General features: G+C 39.7%; 1 protein-coding gene across 10 annotated transcripts in view; it reads left to right on the top strand.

The window, feature by feature from the left end:
- The window catches only part of LOC105486007 (StAR related lipid transfer domain containing 13), a 553,767-nt gene that overhangs the window by 475,204 nt on the left and 57,696 nt on the right, over positions 1-20,867 (top strand). For all 10 annotated transcript variants that reach the window (XM_011748647.3, XM_011748646.3, XM_011748641.3 and 7 more), the window contains 2 exons: positions 10,769-10,840; positions 12,961-13,042. In XM_011748647.3, coding sequence (XP_011746949.1) covers positions 10,769-10,840; positions 12,961-13,042 — 154 coding nt within the window. The remainder of the gene's footprint in view (positions 1-10,768; positions 10,841-12,960; positions 13,043-20,867) is intronic.

The following is a 20,867-nucleotide window of genomic DNA, read 5'->3' on the forward strand; positions in this document are numbered from 1 at the left end:
GTTTAAGATATCCCTGCAGCATCATTTAAACATAGTTCTGGTACATGAATAAACTTCCATTTGGAATTTCCTTTTTGAAGTCTGCTGAGAATATAAATCAAAACCATATGAGATGTGTCTTAATCCAGAATGTGAAATAACATGAGAAATGTCAACCCAGAAGTAGTCCCTGAAATACGTTCACCAGGATGCACGTTCTGGCGAAATTCTTTATTTAGAATGAAAGCCTCCAGAGAACTGGAGTTATTATTTTTAACCCATGATTATGGAAGCCTGAACTGATAAAAGAAGATGCTTTTTAAAGTAATGTCAGTAGAAATGTTATTCAAGCCACCTAGAATGTTTGAGAAGGACATCTGTTGACATAAAAAGATGTTCAAAATGCATTGTCGAGTGCAAAAGCAGATTCCAATTTTATTTAAAGATTATGTAAAATAGATAGTATACTTAGCCTAGATACATGAACACATCTTCATAATAAAAGAACAAGAGATGTTCCAACAAAATATTGATCAATCTCTAGGTGGTAGAATTATGGCAATATTTTCCTTCCTTCCTTCCTTCCTTCCTTCCTTCCTTCCTTCCTTCCTTCCTTCCTTCCTTCATTTTTTCCTTCCATTTTTCCTTTCTTCCTCCCTTCCCCCCTTTCTTCCTCCTTCCTCCCTTCCTCCATTACTTTCGTTTTCTTTTTGCTTATATTTTTGCTTAGTAACAGAAAATTGAAATCATTTATTTGATTTTCAAATAATAAGCATAGTACCTTCATTTGACAGCCTTCTTGCTTAACATATGGTTTGACATGAATGCTGCTAAAATCCAGTGATATCCCTAGCTCAGCTGGTCCTTGAGTTGACTTTGACAGATTTGCCAGCCTTGCAGTATGCCAGAATTGTGTAAGGAGCATCACCAAAATCTTACAATAGAGCCCATTTGCTGGTACTTTAGTCATGAAAGGATTGGTAGCATTTTTAAATGGCTGATTTGGTTCGCATTTTTTCGTTCTATCAGTGCATTAGCCTTGATTTGAGTGGGTGTGTGTAAGTTTTTCAAATCTTAGGTTTAGATTTTGCTACTCTTACAATCAGATTTCACTTAAGTAGGAATTTTAAGCCGCTTTTATCTCTTATTCAAATCTGTTTTTACGGAAAATGATCTTTTTTATACCTGAATTCAGTGAGTATTTGTCAGGCAGATTAGCCAAGACCGTCATACTGACTGTATTAGCAAAAGTTGTCATATTCCCCAAAGCTAGCCAGGGAATTAAGTTCTATTCATATTAGACAAGGTAGCCACCTGCACCTCCCTTTAGAAATAGATGTATCTTTACACAGCATGTACTTCTGCTGTTTCCAACTTTGTTAAAACATCAAAATATGAAGATCCTCAGTTAAGATTTTGTGATGATAATTATGAAGGCCCAAAGAGTTCTTTAAAATTTGAAGTTATCTGCTACACAATTTTAAATATTCTGGAATTTTTGAACTTCTATTATATTAAACTTTAAAACATTTTTATAGTTGATGTAACTCTTTTAACCTTTTGGATTACATTTGTGGCATGTTTATGGGATGCCTCAATTAACTTTAATCTCAGTATGCCGTGTGTTTAGATTGTAGCGTGAATCAAGTCATTGATGCATCACTGTGCCTGATGAGAAAAGGGAGTTGCGGCATAGGAATTAAGTTTCTTAAGTCTTCAGTGAAGAGCTTCGTCTCTTCCATCCCAAATCAAGTAAAGCTATTTCAAATACCTGAACTCATTTTAAATTTCCTTCTATAAGGAATATGTGCTGTCAGTATCTATTAATGAACTGCAAATAAAAATCCCTTAGAGAGCAAACTTTTAAGCTCAGCAGTATCTTTGGCCTTGAAGAGCATAGGGAAAAATGAATCAATTGATAGCTGTAAACCTAGTAACAATTTCATTTCTTGAATGTAATCCTTATTCCTGGAATGAGTGATGCATGTTTAGAAAATCATTCACACCGCCAATGCCGTTGCCTACGTTCAGCAGACAAGTAGAAAGGGTTCCAGAAAACTGGCAAAGACATGTTGAAAAATCCCAGTAAATATTTTATTTACACTCTGAGCCAGTGCCAAGGAATTTTTTAAGAAAATACATACAATATCAAGTTTTCGTGTATACTCAGATAATAGGATTATACTTGAGCTGTGGAAATCTTTTCCTGGAATTAAATTAAGCAAAAACTAGTTTTGATTGATCCAGAAATGACAGTTGCTGAGAAGTTACATGCAGAAAGCCTTGCAAAGGGAGTCAGAAGCTTCGGCCAAGCTGTATCTATCTTGCCATGTCAACCCCAAAAGGAGCAAAGGAATTGAAAAGGGCCCGCAGGAGTCTTGGAGTGACTTTATCCTAACAGAATCTGTGCTCCTTCTTTCGCCTACATGGCAAGTTTTTCCCTGGTATGGTGAAATCTTCTTGGGTAATTGGAGTACCAAGAGCTAAAAAAGAGTTGAGCCAATCAAACAGCAGATAACCTCTTACAAGCATAGACGTTCAGAAATGTCTGAAAACAGATACAGCTGGAGTTTGCATCCCTAAAAACATGCATTTTTTTAACATTTAAAAAAGAAAAATCTTAAAGCAATGTAGGGTGGAAGAGTACCTGTCAAAAGCTAAGAAATCTGACTTCCTAGTGGTGGTGGGATGTGTCCAAAGCAATTGCTCTTCCCCACACAAGAAATCATCAGCACGACATAGAGTGAGTACCCACAGGCCCTTCTGATACTGGTCATTTGGCCAACTTTGTCGAAGATGGAGCTCTGCTCTGAGAGCCAATATCAAGACGGCAACCTGGACTCTTGTTCACCACCTTTCCTACAGAAGCTGGAGAAACTGAATTAGAGAGAGAGACAATCTGCAGAATCTCATGCACTTGCCCCAAGAAGGATTACTGAAGACTCTACTGGCTTGGTGGGTCAACATGGAGGTGTTTTGGCCAATGCTTGCAAGTGATGACGCTCTCTCTAATTGTCTGGCCAACTCTGTGTTCCCTGCCTTGCATTTCAGTTGCTTAACTGACTCCATCTTGAAGAATCTCTTGGGATTTAGTGGTAGGCAGTGGCTGCACAACTTCAAAAAGCTGGGGATGTATGCATGCAGCCTCCCTGAGAAATACCACAAGCGCCTGATTGGAACAATCTGTACCAAATGAAAGAGGAGAATAAAGAACTACTCTGCTTCATGGAAAACTTGAGTCAAAACAATCTGGTCAGAAACTATTTGGCTGGGAGAGCATCTATTTTCTGCTTTCTTTTTCTCTGAGATTGACTGGGGTTTGGGGATTGTAAACGTTTTTTTGCTTTTTAAATACTATGGGGAATACAGGCATGGAAAATATATTTCTGATGAGTTTCCTCATTCACTTGCAACTGAACTTTCGATTTTCTGTGGTGCAAATGTGTATATGAGCACACATTCACACACATGGATGCATGTGAGGATTGTTTATGACATTTTTTGGAATTCATGTAGATCATGCACTGTAGGCCGAGAAGCAGAATTCGGTGCAGAAATGATTACTGAGACTGTGTTCATCTCTACACCACGACTACAGACATCCAGCAACAGTTTCAGGTTGAGATAAAGGTCCATAGTGCCTTCCATATGCCTCATCTATAGAATGAATAGCTGGCAGCTGTGTTATATTAGCTTATGCTAGATTATGCCACTTGAACAAATTGCCCCTCAAGTTGTAGTGGCATAAAACAAATGTATTTATTGCTTATATCACATGTCAGCAGCTGGTCTGCTGTGTCTCTGTCCCCAGTGTCGTCATTCCAACACCTAGGCTGAAGGAATATCCCTTAGCCTCATGGTAAAGGGAAAAGAGCAGGAAAGCCGGCTAGATTAGGGGATGGCTCTCGAGGTGTTTTTCTGAAACTAGCACAGGTTATGTCTGTTCACATTTAATTGGCCAAAGTGGGTCATATGGCCGAGCATGACATCAGTGAGGTGGGAAGGGTATGCCTCCTAGTTGCGGGAGCACTGCACATGGCAGCTGGAAAGGGCAGGGGGTCACTGTGAGCATACAAAGAAAAAAATGCATAAGTGCATGTGACTATATACTATATATGTGTTAATTATACATTTAAGGCTAATTAAAAATAAACAGTAAATATGTATCATGTATTTGATTTACATATATGTCATATGTCATAATATCTATGGTTTCTCCAACCAGGCTGAAAAAGGCTGATTAAAAATAACCCTTGTGTGACTAGGAATAAACCTACTTAGGTAGAGAATTTGCTCGATCTTCTTTTACTCTAATAGGAATTAAGTGACTAGATTTACTACGAATCCAGCTTCCAGAAGATATTTCAAGGCCTAGGAAACAAGGCTTATGTGTAGAATTGGTGAAGGAATTTTATGTCTCAACATGTCTCTCATTCTTGAGTTTGGAAAAGAAGTCCATGTAAACAGAGCTGAGAGTCTCTGTCTTGACTGAGTAGGTAGGTGTCACCACTCTATACAGGTCTTTCAGGTTTCCTCTTCCTATTGTTAGATACTTGCTGACAGTCAGATATTTTATTGCACATCAAGGAAAAGATTGCCTCTAATTATGGATAGATAAAGTGGGTGTTTATAAGTTGATCCACTATTTTGAATGTTCATTGATTAATAATCTCAAATTCATTCCAAATAACCTGTATTTTAGTTCCTCTTAGTAACTTAGAAAATCATGGAAAGAAAACGTTAGGAATATTAGGAAAAAAAGTATATTTGGTATAATTTAAGGTCTTTTACATATCAAAATAACTTAATTCTAGCAGTGCAAAAACATATATCCTGATGCCATGCCGTGGGATGTAAATCAAGTCTGTTACTACTAAAAAATCTGACATTCCTTCCTGTATCTGTGATTAAGGTCAATAAAGCCCTCCTGGCAGGATTATGGTGGTAGTGTATGGTTCTATGTAATATTAATGATTGCATCATTTGTATCCATATATAGATGGGATGGATACCCTGGCATTGATTTTAACAAAACTGGCTTAATGTATTGCCAAAGAAATGCACCTTCAATAAATAGGGACTTGACTAGAGAAATTCTGTCTGAAGACAAAGGAGTCATTCTCCTGAAGTAGTAAAGTTCCTAATGAAGCTACCTTAGCCATATAAATTATTCTAAGCCAACAACCACAAGCCCGTTGAAATGTTAACACCTTTGATATACTTTAATAGTGATAATTGCAGCCACTGCTGGCATCTTGCGCTGGTTGAGTCATCCTGCTATGCTGGTACCCGTAGTCTTTTAGAAACAGGGTGCCCACCAAATAGGCCAATTTAAAGGAAAAGACAAAACACTCTTCTCAAGCCTACTTCCTTAAATCCCATGACGATCACACTCTTTCTTTTCCCTACTTCTCTTAAGTACTTTGAATGAGCATCTGGAAAAGAACACCTACTTAAATTGGAGCCAGTTTGTCCATAGAAATTCAAGGAGATTTGTAGGAACAGCATAAATACATGTACTCGTACGTAATGATTTCAAAAACTTTCCACAATAGAAATAAACTTTCCAAGTAGATTCTTTCTAGCCAGCTACCTTTCTGATTATAATTAATTTTAATTTGACCCTAATTTGAATTTTTGGTCATTTAAAAAGGATACCAAATACCTGTCAGTGAGCTATGGAAAAAGTATTTGCTATGCTGAGAAAAACGTAAAACAAAGTGTACATTCTTAAAATGCTTAGCTAAGAGAACACACTGTTCCCAAGCACCCTAGAAGCACGCTAGACACACCAGCTTAAAAATACAATGAGGTTGTAACGTGAGATGCGGCCTGCAAACCTGGACAGCAAATTTGCTGTGCTCACTATGTTTCCTGACTTGACTGAAGTCCTACAGAGCCTTGTCCATAGACTGTCTGTAGCTAGGAGACTACGTTAAATAAACAGCTTGTAAATCTCTTTTAACTCCCATAGGCTTCCAGCCTTCTCCACCATCCGTCTACATTGGTGAGGTCCTATTGAACTATTTTCTCTTGACTACCTTGATGTTATAATCTCCCTACAGGGAAATGCAATTGGCAGTATTCAAAAATCAAATCTTTACAAAATAAGCATCATTCTCGAAACAAAGTAAATTTCCCATTTTTTACAAATAATATCATTATATGAGAAAATATTCGCAATGTATTCTTATGTGAAAAAAGCAGTCAACCAAAGATATTACCATAGTACTGTTTTGACAGATAACATATAAAATTAGGTGTTCATAATGGAGCAAGAGTTGACTTTTTTCATTCATTGTGACTTTCTCTATTAGTACGTTTTCAACATTGAGCATGTATAATTAAGAAGCATAATAATATGTTGTGAAAACCCATGTCAGCCATGGTTTGTTTTCACGGTGCCTTTGTTCTCATACCCATGGCAGTGGGTGCCCCCCAGGTGCTAGTGAGAGCTTCCCTCTGCCGGGTCTGTCTGAGGATAGTGGTCACATCATGCTCTAAGCATGTATAAGGCAACTGAAGCAAAGCCAGTGGCTTTGCCTTAAGTGGAATTGCAGATATATGACTGAAGAGCACACATAGCACCACACCATCCACTGAACTTACTGAGTAAACCAGTGAAAAGGTTTGCTAGACCAGGCTACCAGTGGAAACACTGGATATCTCCCTTTTCAACCAGTTGATTTCAGCACCCCACCAATGACTATTGGTTTAAGGTACCAAAGCTCCTCAGTGTCCTTAGACTAACAGGGATGAGGTGCTCTTAAGAATCAGGTCACCTTATGTGGGTGGTGGTGACAGGACTAGGGTGTGTAATTGGAGGCAAGAGGCATCAGCCCTGCATAAACCATATAGAAGAGGCTCCTTGCAGAAAGAGATTCCGTTATCAGAAGATGTAGAGAAGGATGTTGGACAGGCAAAAATAGATACCTGCTAGAGAATAAAATGAAATAATTATTACATAGAATTGTTAGAAAAATTCCATTGAAATCCTTTCATAATACCAAGTTGAATGGATTGGATTTTCACCAGCAAAGTAGCACAGTAACCTGCATAGAGATCGGTGGGCCCTTGTGTCCAGGGCCACTCTCTGGTTTCACTCCACACTCAGGTTTTCCATGAGAGTTGCAGTGAGCTGATGCTTTGCCTTGCAGCCCTGGAGCTGCTACAGGGGCAGGTAAGGGTAGCAAATTGTTAACAAATAAAACTGTCAAAATGTGATTTTAATAGCCCTTCATGCTTTTACATAATATTATGCTGGCTAGCACGAGCACCATAAAAAAAGAGATTTTCACACTTTTCTCCTCAAATGTCATTGAAATCTCATTAGGTAGATCTTTATGAAATGATGGCACTGGCAATAATGATTCCTTTTTAATTCTCACAGTCATTTGGCCACTGGAAGGGCCTGGGGAAAAAGCGTTAGTATTTGGCTGGTTGGTATTAGTAGGGACCATGGAGAATTAATGAAAATTGTAAGACTTTTTTTATCCCCCCCACCTCAATTGGATGGGCAAACTCAGATTTGATAGCGGTGAATTATGCCAGATTATTTTGTTTGTTTTCTTACTAGCTGGTAAATGAGAGTTGGCTTTGTTCTTAAATTGAGGTCTCAAGATGTTGGGACTCCACCTAGGGTGGGGGAATATGAAATGAGGGTATGCGTTTGAGACATTTGGGCAAATAGAATGGGAAGTTGGGTATAGGAAGTGATGCTACAGGAGGAGCCACCCACCATGGCTGGCACGGGGCTGCTTCTAATTTATGATATTTACTCACTGCAGTTTTGTTGTCATTTGACCCCGAGGCCTAAAAGCTTAAGTGCCGGCCCAGTAAAAAAAAAAAAAAAAAAAAAAAATCAGCTTATTTGAATGATTGATTTATCTGGGTTCTGGTTAAAATTTGGTTATTCATGTTTGTATCTGGATAGGATTTCAGTTTATTATCCATGTTGCTGTCATAAAAAACCAAATGCAGTTATTATCTGAGGAGCCTTTTAAATAAAATTTCCCTGGCTAGCTTCAGCCCCATCCCACTGTCCAACCAGAATTTTAAGTTCCAAAAGGAGTGTTGTTTTTAAAATTTAAAAATTTTTAATTTTTGTGGGGACATAGTAGGTGTACGTATATATTTATGGGGTACATGAGATATTTTGATACTGGCATGCAATGTGAACTTATTACGTCATAGAGAATGGGGTATTCATCCCCTTGGGCATTTGTTTTTTTGTTATAAACAATCCAATTATATTCTTTTAGTTATTTAAAAATGTACAAATAAGTTATTATTGACTGTAGTCACCCTGTTATGCTATCATATGGTAGGTCTTACTCATTCTTTCTAATTTTTTTTGTACCCATTAACCATCCCCACCTCCTCCCAGCCCCCGCTATCCTTCCCAGCCTCTGGTAACCATTCTTCTACTCTCTATGTCCATGGGTTCAATTATTTTGATTTTTAGATCCCACAAATTAGTGAAAACACATGATGTTCCAAAGGGAGTTTTCTAGAAGGATTCCTGGCTGCCCACTTCTTCTCCAAGTTATCCTTTTCATCTTCAGGGTCTGAGCTCACCACATTCCCTGGACTGGAGTGGTGCAAACTCTTTCATAGATCACTTCCCACTGCCTGTCTTTGAGCTTTCTAGGCTGCAGAGCCCCTGTCTCGCGGGTCTTCCCCATTTGTTCTTCATGGCCTGGCTCTCTGGGACTCTCTTGATGAACACTACATTTTGATTGTAGTAAAGGTAATAATGAAACATAAAAAGACATAAGATTCATGTAGTGCCAAGAGAAAATACAGTATTCTGTGCTTCTCTCCAAGACTTGCTGACTCATAATTAGGTTTAGAGCATGTCTAGAAATTAGGTGTTTTCTCGTTACTACCCACTGTATTATATGGAAGCGGGAAGCAAATCTGAAGCTTGAAAACCTATTAGGCAGCACTTTATCCATGACTCAATAGCAACTCACCACATTTTCCACACGTTACAGATAGAAAGTGTGTTTTCCTATTTCCTCTGAAATATTTGTGTGGTTATCAAAGTAGAAACCTTCACATACAGACTCTCAGTTGGGTACTAAATAGAACTTTTGAGCAATGCAATAATTGCCTTTTGTACCTTCCCAGAGGAAAGCCCACGTTAGCCCATGCAGCACAATTCAGTGGAGCTCTGTTTTGAACAGCAGTTGTGGATCTCAGAGACTCCCTTTCTGATAGAAATGCTTTCAATAGCTTTTCTTTCCAGCTTGGTTCCCTGGATGCTTCTGAACCATGTGTCCATGGCAGGAATGGGTACACGGTAGGAACATGCTGGTCACACTTAAGTGGAAAATCCTCACACCAGAGACAAATCTCAAGCTTTTGAAATCGTCAGTCCCTGGAGTAACAGTAGATTAGGGGATGTCAAAAGAGGCAGGCATTCCGGGGTAGGAACTGCCACAGGCTCTGTTTCCCTGGATTTAATGACAAAGTTCAATCTAGATTTAAGCAGATCTGTGGGACTAGGCGGTAGGGTTTTGCTCTTCCTGGTGATGCCTGACTAAGATCTGGCCTTTGGTCTATTTTCCTAACATATACCAAATAGCTCTGGCACATCAAACATCTTACTGCACAGACACCAAGCTTTCAATGTTGAGGTACAATCGCAGGCCCAGGGTGATGTTAGTGTAGATCATTTCTGTGCAGCGATCCCAAGAACAGCCTGTAGACTCCAGCTTTGGCTACAGGGAAAAATTAACATCATGGTAAATGGAAATACAATGACCTGACAGGGACCCATCCTAACAGCGGAGGAAAGGGCCTTGGTAAAGACTTGTGATAATAGGCTGTTTAATTTTGTTTGGACAAACTGGACTTTCAACAGATGAACTTCTTTCCCCTTGGATTCATATTTGTCTAGGAGAGTTGTGGTTGGGAAATGATCCAGGATTCACAAGGTCAAAAAGTGACCTGGTTCACATACTGTAGACTCCTCCCATCTCACTCCGCAGCTTCCCCAGGCAGGTGGTCTGGTGGGCTGTTGGTGCATCCACACCAAAAATGGTCGCCCAAGGGACATATCAACCTCTCGGGCTTGGCCCTCAGAGGTTCTGGAAGGCCCATCAAACTGAAGTCTCAATTCCAAATAATCAACTTTCCTCTTCTATGTTGCACTCTGCAGCTTGAAATCATTCCAATGTGCTTGATTAATGAACATCTTGTTATAATGCATGGGGAATTAAGGCTATTAGTGAAATTTTTAAAACAATAATACATTGGATTTTTGTAATACCTTTTTTCATGAGAAAATACATTTTCATAGGCAATCCAGTTGTAGTCTTTCTTAAAATTATCCCAAGAGTGAAAGAATAAAGGAATATTGAATAAACATTTTTAGCCTAATCTTTGGAACTAAAAAAAAAAAAAAATCCATTTAAAAAACAAAAAAAAAAAAGAATTGTAAAGAAGAATGTCCTCTTTTCCCCTAGTGCCCTGGTTCCCTGGTGTATAAATAAGACATTTTTCCCTGCCTGAGACTGTTGTGTTCTGTTATCTGTGGTTTTGTCATTATCCACGTACTTATGGATCTACATGGAAGATTATCTTAGTAGACACATAACAAGCACCTTTGTATTACTCGCTCATTTTCCACCCACTCCTGGGTAAGCCTACTTATGCAGACTTACCTGGAATAATTTTGCTTTGTAATAACTTGCACAAAGCTCACCAGTGTATCCATGATTAAGAAGACAGAGTACTAGGGTGCGGCTGTGGGACTCAATTTTCTCTCTCTTGTGTTTTTCAGAAATTGAGGTGAAAGAAGCCTGTGACTGGCTCCGTGCTGCCGGGTTCCCGCAATACGCGCAGTTATATGAGGGTACGTCAGCCCTTCCCTTCGCTCTTCTACAGAGAATAAATCTGAAATGAACCACACGTATCCTGTGGTGTGTTTTGACTTCCAGATTTTTTTTCTTGCCCATTTTGTTTCGCTTTATTTTTCCCTCAGCCTTTTTGCTATGCCCAGGGGTTATCCTGATACCGATTTAGAAATGAGTATCACTTCCCAGGCCCACTTTACTTTCTGCTTCCCACTACTAATTCCCATCTCTTTACCACAAACCCCAACTCAGTGTTTTCTTTCCAGCATTCTGCCATCAGCAGCTTTTCTGCACTTTCTTCTTTTTCTCCTTGTTTTTCCTTTACTACTCTCACTTTTCTTGAAATCACAATGAATTCACTGATAATAAACTTCCTAGAAGTCACAAAATTAACTGTCCTGAGATTTCTCTTTAATTCTGTTTATACGAAAAATGTGAAGATATAACATGAATCAGATGTTATTCTTCTGAGTTTTAGGTAAGGTGTTTTATTGCTAGCATTATACTTCCTTTCATTGATTCTTTTTTTTTTTTTTTTTTTTTTTTTTTGAGATAGAATCTGCCTCTGCCACCCAGGCTAGAGTGCAGTGGTGCAATCTCCACTTGCTGCAACCTCTGCCTCCTGCAATTTCCTGGTTCAGCCTCCCAAGTAGTTGAGATTACAGGCACGCACCACCACGCCTGGCTAATTTTTGTATTTTTAGTAGAGATGGGGTTTCACCATGTTGGTCAGGCTGGTCTCGAACTGCTGACCTCAAGTGATTTGCCCACCTTGGCCTCCCAAAGTGCTGAGATTACAGGCATGAGCCACCACCCAGCCTTTTCATTGATTCTTTAATTGAGTTAACAGACATACTCATGTTCCTTATATCTAAAATTATAACCAAAACTTTAACTACTTCTCGGATTGTCCTTATCTAGTAGTGAACTAGTCGGGACCCCAACAGTGAGCAGATGGCAGGCTCAAGGTCATTGGCAGAGGATTTATTTCTAACAGTGCTCATTACAAAGGTGCAGGCAGGACAGGGGGTGGCCGTGAGGAACAGTGCACAGTGCAAGAGCCCAGGGCTTGTAGTGGCACAGCTGTCACTACCGTGATCCCAAAGGGACAGGCCACGGAAGAGAGTGCCAGAGCCCAGGAGGAGAGAGGAGCCTCAAACCAGACCCCAGGAAGGAGCACAGCTGGCAAGAGGCAGCCTTCCGTGAAAAAAATCACAAGTGTCTCCCTCCCTCCCTCACTAGCCGAGCAAGACAGCTTCATTCTGGAACCATCTGCAAGTCACTCACATGACTTTTTTCACCAGACAGGGAATTATTTCTGTTTCCAACTCACGCTAAGATTTAGATACCCTTAGATTTATCATGATTGGCAAGGTGTAGACAGCGCAAAATATAAGATGAGATAAAGGAAAAAGTGGCAAGACAATGATAGTGACCCAGCATTGTTAGACTTGGCTATGCCCTCTATTCCAATGAGCTGCAGATTGCTACCTCCATGAACGAGGTACCCAGAATTAACACTATGTTCTAAATATTGCCTGTGACCTTCAAAGCTGGCATGAATTGTCTATTGGAGAGAAGTAGTGTTCGAATTATTCTTTTTGGATAGAATCAAGTTGAGTATTTTGCTGATACTCCAGAGTGATAAAGATTTTGCTACTAAAAAAAAATTTCAGATGATAGAACTTTGGGTATTTTTGGAAATTTCCTTTTTGAAGGAAAAACAATCTGCCAAATTAAGTATTTCATGAAACCATCAAGACCGATGCGAGTAACCTACATGTTAGGTGGATGGTGAAAGTGCAAAAGCTCTTCTCTGAGGCCACGTCCGCCTATGACTGTGATAAGGATGAGCTAGAAAAATGCAGGCACTTAGTGTTCAATCCCATCCAAGGTCAAGCACTTGACTATCCTCATATTTTGCACTTATATTGTACTCCTAAAAGCATTTACAGTGATAGCAATTGTTTGCTCTCTTAAACATTCCCAACAATGACAATCGGCAGTCACTGCTATTAAAATCAGTGGCTTTTACAGACCTTGAAGGTCTGAATATGTTGGTGCTCATTCGGATAAAACAAAGTACATCAACTTCTTTGCCTCTCTTTCTCTCTCACAGATTCACAATTTCCTATCAACATTGTGGCTGTCAAGAATGATCATGATTTTCTTGAAAAGGACCTTGTAGAACCTCTTTGCAGGTAAACCATGTGAAGTATTTTTGTTTCTTTCCACTCTTCAGTCTACAACAGGCATCACTATACTAAAGGACGAGTTCAGCTATTTGGCAGGTATTCATTGAGTGCCTACCGTGTGCCTGACCCGGGTGCAGGTTCTAAATGTACTACTTTTAATGAGCATGATCAGTTTGTGTTTTCATGGAGCTTAAATCCTAGTAGTGGCCTTTGGACAATAGATTAGGAAAAAGACAGAGAAAGGAGAGAGAGAGAGTGAGAGAAAGAAAGAAGGAGGGGGAAATGTTATTTCAGAGAGTGTAAATGCCGTGGATAAGCTAAAACAACATGGGGATGTAGACAATGATTGGGGGGCGTGGATGGGTCAGTGGAGGGAAGCAGCATGAGCAGCCTCAGCATGTGTGGTCAGGGAAGACTCTGAAAAACTCTGAATATGTCAAACTTGGCTGTATTTTTTGCTAAGTCAAGTGATTATCTCCTCAAACTGGTATGTGTAAACTCAAGTAATTGTAGCAACAAACTGGCCTATTTAAGCTACTATTTTACGATAGATAGTGTAAGGAGACAAAGATGTATATATGGATAATTTCTTCCCCTTAAAACAATGTATAATCTTGTTGAAGACACTCAGTTGAAGAAATTCAGGTATGAGTACCTGAACAAATAACAATTATAATTTGGGTAATAATAAAAGATCCAGGAGAAGCTATCTATATTCCTGAAGAATTAAATGCTGCCTGAGAGGTGGTATGTGTCTGTAGGAATTTGAAGTTTCATAACTAAAGCCCTGAAGAGAGGTCAGAGCTGAAGATAAGGATTAGTTATGGGAGATGAGTCATTTTACCAAGGCCATACAGCTAGTTTAGGGCCAAAATGACCTTAAAACAGTACTCCTAATGCTAAATCTAGTGCTCTTTCTAGTATATTCTGCGTTTGACATAGATAAGGTAGTAGTTTGAAGGGAAAGTAATGGTTAGCAAAACTTATGAAGACAGGAGAGATCAGCGCACATTAAATAGTGTGTAAATTACCTAATCCTAGGCTTGCTGAATCTTCAGACATATATATACATATATATTTTTGTGTCACAAACCAGTCACTCTTTGTTTTCTATATGAAGAGAAAATAGATTTGTGTTAAGAAATGATCTCTAAATGTTCAAGAAAATAATACTATGGGTTTGCTTATGGGGGTGGAAGAGCAAAGAACTCTTCAAATCATAAATGACAGGACCAAGCTATTTAGATGAGAAAACAAACAAACTCAATATGCCATTTATGGGAGCTTACGAAGTGAATGGATGATCTGGTTGTGATTCTGTAAAGGTAATGAATTGGAAAAGCAGTGTTTCATCTTCTGCATGTCTAAGGTACACACCGAGCAAGAGCAGATTCCTTCTCATAAGCATTCACTCTACTCAGCCTTGCAGCCAGCACTTTGTCCTGAGTTTTCCCTCTCAGTTTTAACCATGTATTTTTTTGCTAGTTAGCCTCTTTTAATATTTGAAAAATTATATATTACTTATCTTTTTCCTATTGAATTTTTGAAATTTATATTTTCATTAAGTTGAGGTATAACTTTTTTTTTTTTTTTTTTTTTGAGACAGAGTCTTACTGTGTCGCCCAGGCTGCAGTGCAGTAGTGCAATCTCAGTTCACTGCAAACTTGGTCTCCTGGGTTCAAATGGTTCCTGCCACAGCCTGTGGAGTAGCTGGGACTACAGGCACATGCCACCACACCTGGCTAATTTTTGTATTTTTAGTAGAGACGTGGTGTCACCATGTTGGCCAGGCTGGTCTCAAACTCCTCCTGGCCTCAAGTGATCCACTCACCTCAGCCTCCCAAAGTGCTGAGATTACAGGTGTGAGCCACAGAGACCAGCTGAGGTATAACATATTGATATGGTTTGGCTCTGTGTCCCCACCCAAATCTTATCTTGAATTGTATTCCCATAATTCCCACGTGTTATGGGAGGGACCCCGTGGGAGATACTTTGAATCATGGGGGCAGTTTCCACCATACTGTTCTCATGGTAGTGAATATGTTTCACGTGATCTGATGGTTTTATCAGGTCTTTCTGCTTTTGCATCTTCCTCATTTTCTCTTACCACCACCATGTAAGAAGGGCCTTTTGCCTACTGCCATGATTCTGAGACCTACCCAGCCATGTGGAACTGTAAGTCCAATTAAACCTCTTTCTTCCCAGTCTCAGTTATGTCTTTATCAGCAGTGTGAAAATGGACTAATACAGTAACTTGGTACTAGGAGTGGGGTGTTTCTAAAAAGATACCTGAAAATGTGGAAGCAACTTTGGAACTGGGTATCAGGCAGAGGTTGGAACAGTATGGAAGGCTCAGAAGAAGACAGGAAAATGTGGGAAAGTTTGGCACCTCCTAGAAACTTGTTGAATGACTTTGAAAAAGATGCCGATAGTTATATGAACAATAAGGTCCAGGTTGAGGTGGTCTCAGATGGAGACGAGGAACTTGTTGGGAACAGGAGCAAAGGTGACTCTTGTTATGTTTTAGCAAAGAGACTGGTGGCATTTTGCCCCTGCCCTAGAGATTTGTGGAACTTTGAACTTGAGAGAGATGATTTAGGGTATCTAGCAGAAGAAATTTCTAAGCAGCAAAGAAAGCATTCAAGAGGTGACTTGGGTGCTGTTAAAGGCATTCCATTTTAAAAAGGAAACAGAGCATAAAAGTTCAGAAAATTTGCAGCCTGACAATGCAGTAGAAAAGAAAAACACATTTTTTGAGGAGAAATTCAAGCTGGCTGAAGATATTTGCATAAGTAACAAGGAGCCAAATGGCAATCCCTAAGACAATGGGGAAAATGTCTCCAGGACATTTTCAAATGTCATAGGTCTTCACTGCAGCCCCTCCCATCATAGACCTGGAAGCCTAGGAGGAGAAACTGGTTTCACGGGCCAGGCCAAGGGTCCTCATCTGTTTGCAGCCTAGAAACTTGCTGCCCTGTGTCTTGGCTGCTCCAGCTGTTGCTAAAAGGAAGGGGCCAAGGTACAGCTTGTCCTGTGGTTTCAGAGGGTGCAAGCCCCAAACCTTGGCAGCTTCCACATGGTGTTGAGCCTGCGGGTGCACAGAAGTCAAGAGTTGAGGTTTGGGAACCTCCCCCTAGATTGCAGAAGATGTATGGAAACACCTGGATGTCCAGGCAAAAGTTTGCTGCAGGGATGGGGCCCTCCTGGAAGACCTCTGCTAGAGCAATACAGAAGGGAAGTGTGGGGTTAGAGCCCCCAAAGAGTCCCTACTGGGGCACTGCCTAATGGAGCTGTGAGAAGAGGGCCACCATCCTCCAGACCCCAGAAGAGTAGATCCACCAACAGCTTGCACTGTGCAACTGGAAAAGTCAGACACTCAATGCCAGCCCATGAAAGCAGCCAGGAAGGGGGCTATACCCCTAAAGCTATAGGGGTGGAGCTGTCTCAGACTATGAGAGCCTACTTCTTGCATCAGTGTGACCTGGATGTGAGACATGTAGTCAAAGGAGATCATTTTGGAGCTTTAGAATTTGACTACCCCACTGGATTTTGGACTTGCATGGTCCCTGTAACCCCTTTGTTTTGACCAATTTCTCCCATTTGAAATGGGTGTATTTACCCAATACCTGTACTCCCATTGTATCTAGGAAGTAACTGGCTTGCTTTTGATTTTATAGGCTCATAGGCAGAAGAGACTTGCCTTGTCTCATATGAGACTTTGGACTATTGACTTTTGGGTTAATGCTGAAATGACTTAAGACTTTGGGGGACTGTTGGGAAGGCATGATTGGTTTTGAAATGTGAGGACATGAGATTTGGAGGGGCAAGAGGTGGAATGATATGGTTTGGCCCTCTGTCCCCACCCAAATCTCATCTTGAATTGAATTGTATTCCCATAATTCCCACGTGTTATAGGAGGGAGCTGGTGGGAGATAATTTGAATCATGGGAGTGGTTTCCCCCATACTGTTCTTGTGGTAGTGAATAAGTCTCACAAGATCTGATGGTTTTGTCAGGGGTTTCCACTTTTGCATCTTCCTCATTTTCTCTTGTCACCACCATGTAAGAAGGGTCTTTTTCTTCCCACCATGATCCTAAGGCCTCCCCAGCCGTGTGGAACTGTAGGTCCAATTAAACCTCTTTTTCTTCCCAGTCTCGGCTTTGCCTTTATGAGCAGTGTGAAAATGGACTATTTTCAGTGAATAGGTCTTTGAGCTTTGACAAATGCCTCCAAGTGAATAGGTCTTTGAGCTTTGACAAATGCCTCCAAGTTGTTATAACCACCACCACACTCAAGATATAGAGCAGACCCGGTGTTGTGGCTCATGCCTGTAATCCCAACACTGTGGGAGGCTGAGGTGGGTGGATCTCTTGGGCCCAGGAGTTTGAGACCAGCCTGGGCAACATGGTGATACACCATCCCTACCAAAAATACAAACATTAGCTGGGCATGGTGGCACACATCTGTAGTTCCAGCTACTTGGGAGGCTGGGATGGGAGGATTGCTTGAGCCCAAGAGGCAGAGGTTGCAGTGAGCCAAGGTTGTGCCATTGCACTCCAGCCTAGGTGATAGAGCAGAACTCTGTCTCAAAAAAGAAAAAAGAAAAAAAAAGATATAAAATACTTTCATCACTCCCAAAATTCCCCCATTCCTCTTGTTAGCAGCTTCTACTCCTACTCCCAAATTCTGGCAACGACTGATTTGTTTTTTGTACCTATAGTTTGCCAAAATATCATACAAATGAAATCAAACAGCATGTAGCCTTTTTAGTATGGCTTTTTTCACTTGTTATAACATAATAAAAAGTCATTTATGTTGCTATGTGTTTTAATAGTTCATTGCTTTCTATTTCTGAATAGTCTTCCATTGTATGGATGTCCTACATTTGTTTATCCATTTGCCAGTTGAAGAACATTTGGGTTGTTGCCAGTTTGGGTGATTATAAACCTACTCTAAATGTTCATATTCAAGTTTTTGTATGAGCATTTAAGTTTTCATTTCTTTGATGTGAAATCCTAGGAATGGGATCATGGAGTCTATATGATAAGTTTATTTTAACTTTTTAATGAACCACCAAATTTTTCCAAAATGAAATACATCTTGTACTCCCACTGACAGTGTATGAGAGTCCTTACTGTTCCACAGCTTCGTATTGTCAGTTTTTGTTTTGCTTTTAGACATTTTAATAGGTGTCTGGTATTAACTCATTTGTACTTTCTTAATGACTAATAACATTGAACATGTGCTTATTTACCATCCATACCTCTTCTTTTATAAAATATGTATTCAACTCTTTTGACCATTTTTAATTGTATTGTTTTTCTTATTATTTGAGTTTTGAGAGTTTGGATATGTCCTGGATATAAGTCCTTTGTCAGAAAGGTGTTTTGTAAATATTTTCTGCCAGGCCGTAGCTTGCATTTTCAGTTACTTAACAGTGTCTTTCACAGAACAAAAGTTTTTCATTTTTCTGAAATCCAATTTTACCTATTTTTATTTATGCTTTTAATGTCATATCTAAGAAATCTTTAGCTAACATAAGGTCACAACTATTTACCCTATGTTTTCTTCTGGAAATTTCATAGGTTTATGTTTTATATTTAGGTCTATGACCCATTTTTAGTTCATTTTTGTAGAAAGTACAAGATATGAGCCAAGATTTACTTTTTGCATATCAATGTCCAATCATTTCAGATCAATATTGAAAAAACTATACTGTCTTTACTGAATTGCCTTTGACCATGTATGTGTAAGTGTATTTCTAGACTCTCTATTCTGCCTCCATTTATCTATGTGTCTGTTCTTTCATCAGTGTGACACTGCCTTGATTACTTAGGTTAAGTCCTGGAATGCAATAGTCTGAGTTCTTTAACTTTGTTCTTCTTTTTCTGCTTTGGCTATTCTAGTGCCTCTGACTTTCCATATAACTTTTACAAACAGTTTATCGATATTTATTTTAAAAATCCTAAAAGGGTTTTGATTTGGATTTGTGGAATCTCTGTATCAGTTTGTGGAGAACTGATATTTCAACAATATTTAGTCTTTGTGTTAATAAACACAGTATATGTCTCTGTTTGGTCTCCTTTGATTTTTTTCAAGAGTGATTTGTAGTTTCAAGCATATGAGTGGTTCACATTGATAGTATCTAAGAATTTCATGTTCATGGTGTTAATGTAAATGATAGCGTTTTAATGTTTGTCTTCGTTGCCCATTGATAGTATACAATTTTTTGTATATTGTCTTCGTATCCTGCAATCTTTCTAAAACTCACTCATGAGTTCTAGTAGCTTTGTAGTAGTTTCCTGAAGATTTTATGTCTAAAATGTTAATGAAAAATTACATTTTAAACCAAGAATGAAAATTCTATTACATATTTTAAAATCAGGATTGCAAGGACAAAGATTGTCTCTGATTATGCAGTTCTATTTACAGGATGATATAGGTGGCTTAGTGGGTCAAGCTTTGAATCTCAAACATGTGGGTGATGGATCCTTATCCACTCACTGCTGCATGTGATCTGAGATGCTTGACTACATTATGCGCTTTTCATCAAAGTCTATGCTTTAACAACAGAAAATGTCTTTCAGACATATCATAGGGATGAGCAAGTACAGTTAATGTGAAATCATTTAGAGATATAAACTTCAGAATAATACTACTAGTGTCATCTAGAAAAATCAGGAAGTCTTCTCTTGTAGAGCACATGACCTGTCATGATATAGCCCGTAGCAGGATTCATACTTACATACCCCCAAAGGCATTACCACATCACCGTGGAATAGGGCTGCAATGCTAGACACCACAGCGCTCCTGATAAGGGCCCGGCTTGTGTAAAAATGGTTAGAGTGGCAGGAAGTTGTTATAACTGGAATAATTCCTATGGCAGCTATGTCTCCAAAAATATTATGGAGCAAGAAAAACATTTGGCTGGAGGTGTGCGAACTGAGATTCTCGGGGCGTAGGAGCTGTGGGTAGAACAGAGGCCAAAGGAGTAGTCATACCCGGGGTGGATCAAAGGAAGAAGCAGAGGAGGTAGACAGATGGAGGTGGCTTGGCTACAAACAAGTGCGGAGTTTCTTTCCCTTCCTCTTGAGATCCACCAAGACACAGATTTCCAGCTTTGCAAATAGCAGAAAGCAGGCAGAAGGAAGATCTCCAGTCCCAGGGGCATGGCAGCGCTTTTAAAACTTTGAGATTGATGAGTGGTTAATTAGACCCTCAGCCACTCACATGGTAAGTCATGATGGATGCCAAGACAGCAGTAAGGGGTTGTGAATTTCTTTGTTTTCTTCCTTGTGCACCGAAGACACAGGGATGGAGCTGGTCTCTTGTTTTATTTTTAAAGCTTTTTGGGCTCTATGTTTCATGTACGTATTTGAAATGCTGAGCTAATGCAGATCATAAACCGAACCACAGCCGGAGGGCAGGCAGCTTCTGCCAGGTAGACAGATGAAGACGAGAGAGTCAAAGAGCTCCCGCAAGTGTTAGCCATGACAAGAATTTCACTCACTTTTGGTTTTCTGCAAGCATCTCTCCTGTGTAGACAGTGAATGCCCTAGGTCCCAATGTGCTCTTGAAGAGTTTTTAAACAGTGTTACCTTTTTGATTGGTTTGGAAATATATATTGTACTAAGGATGTGTCTGGCAGGGAGGACCAAGGCCTGGCTCTGAGGCTCTGAATATGTAAATGTGTAGCTTTCTCTTGCTCTTGCTCTCTCTCTCTCTGTCTCTTTCTCTCTAGCTCTCATTTTAGGCCCCAGAAATTAGACAGGTTTGCTGTCTTTTGCAGAAGGTGTGACCTCCAGAATGACAACGATGTCTCACTGTCGCT

Source organism: Macaca nemestrina, chromosome 16 (genome assembly GCF_043159975.1).
Source record: "Macaca nemestrina isolate mMacNem1 chromosome 16, mMacNem.hap1, whole genome shotgun sequence".
In the NCBI taxonomy this organism is placed as follows: domain Eukaryota; kingdom Metazoa; phylum Chordata; class Mammalia; order Primates; family Cercopithecidae; genus Macaca; species Macaca nemestrina.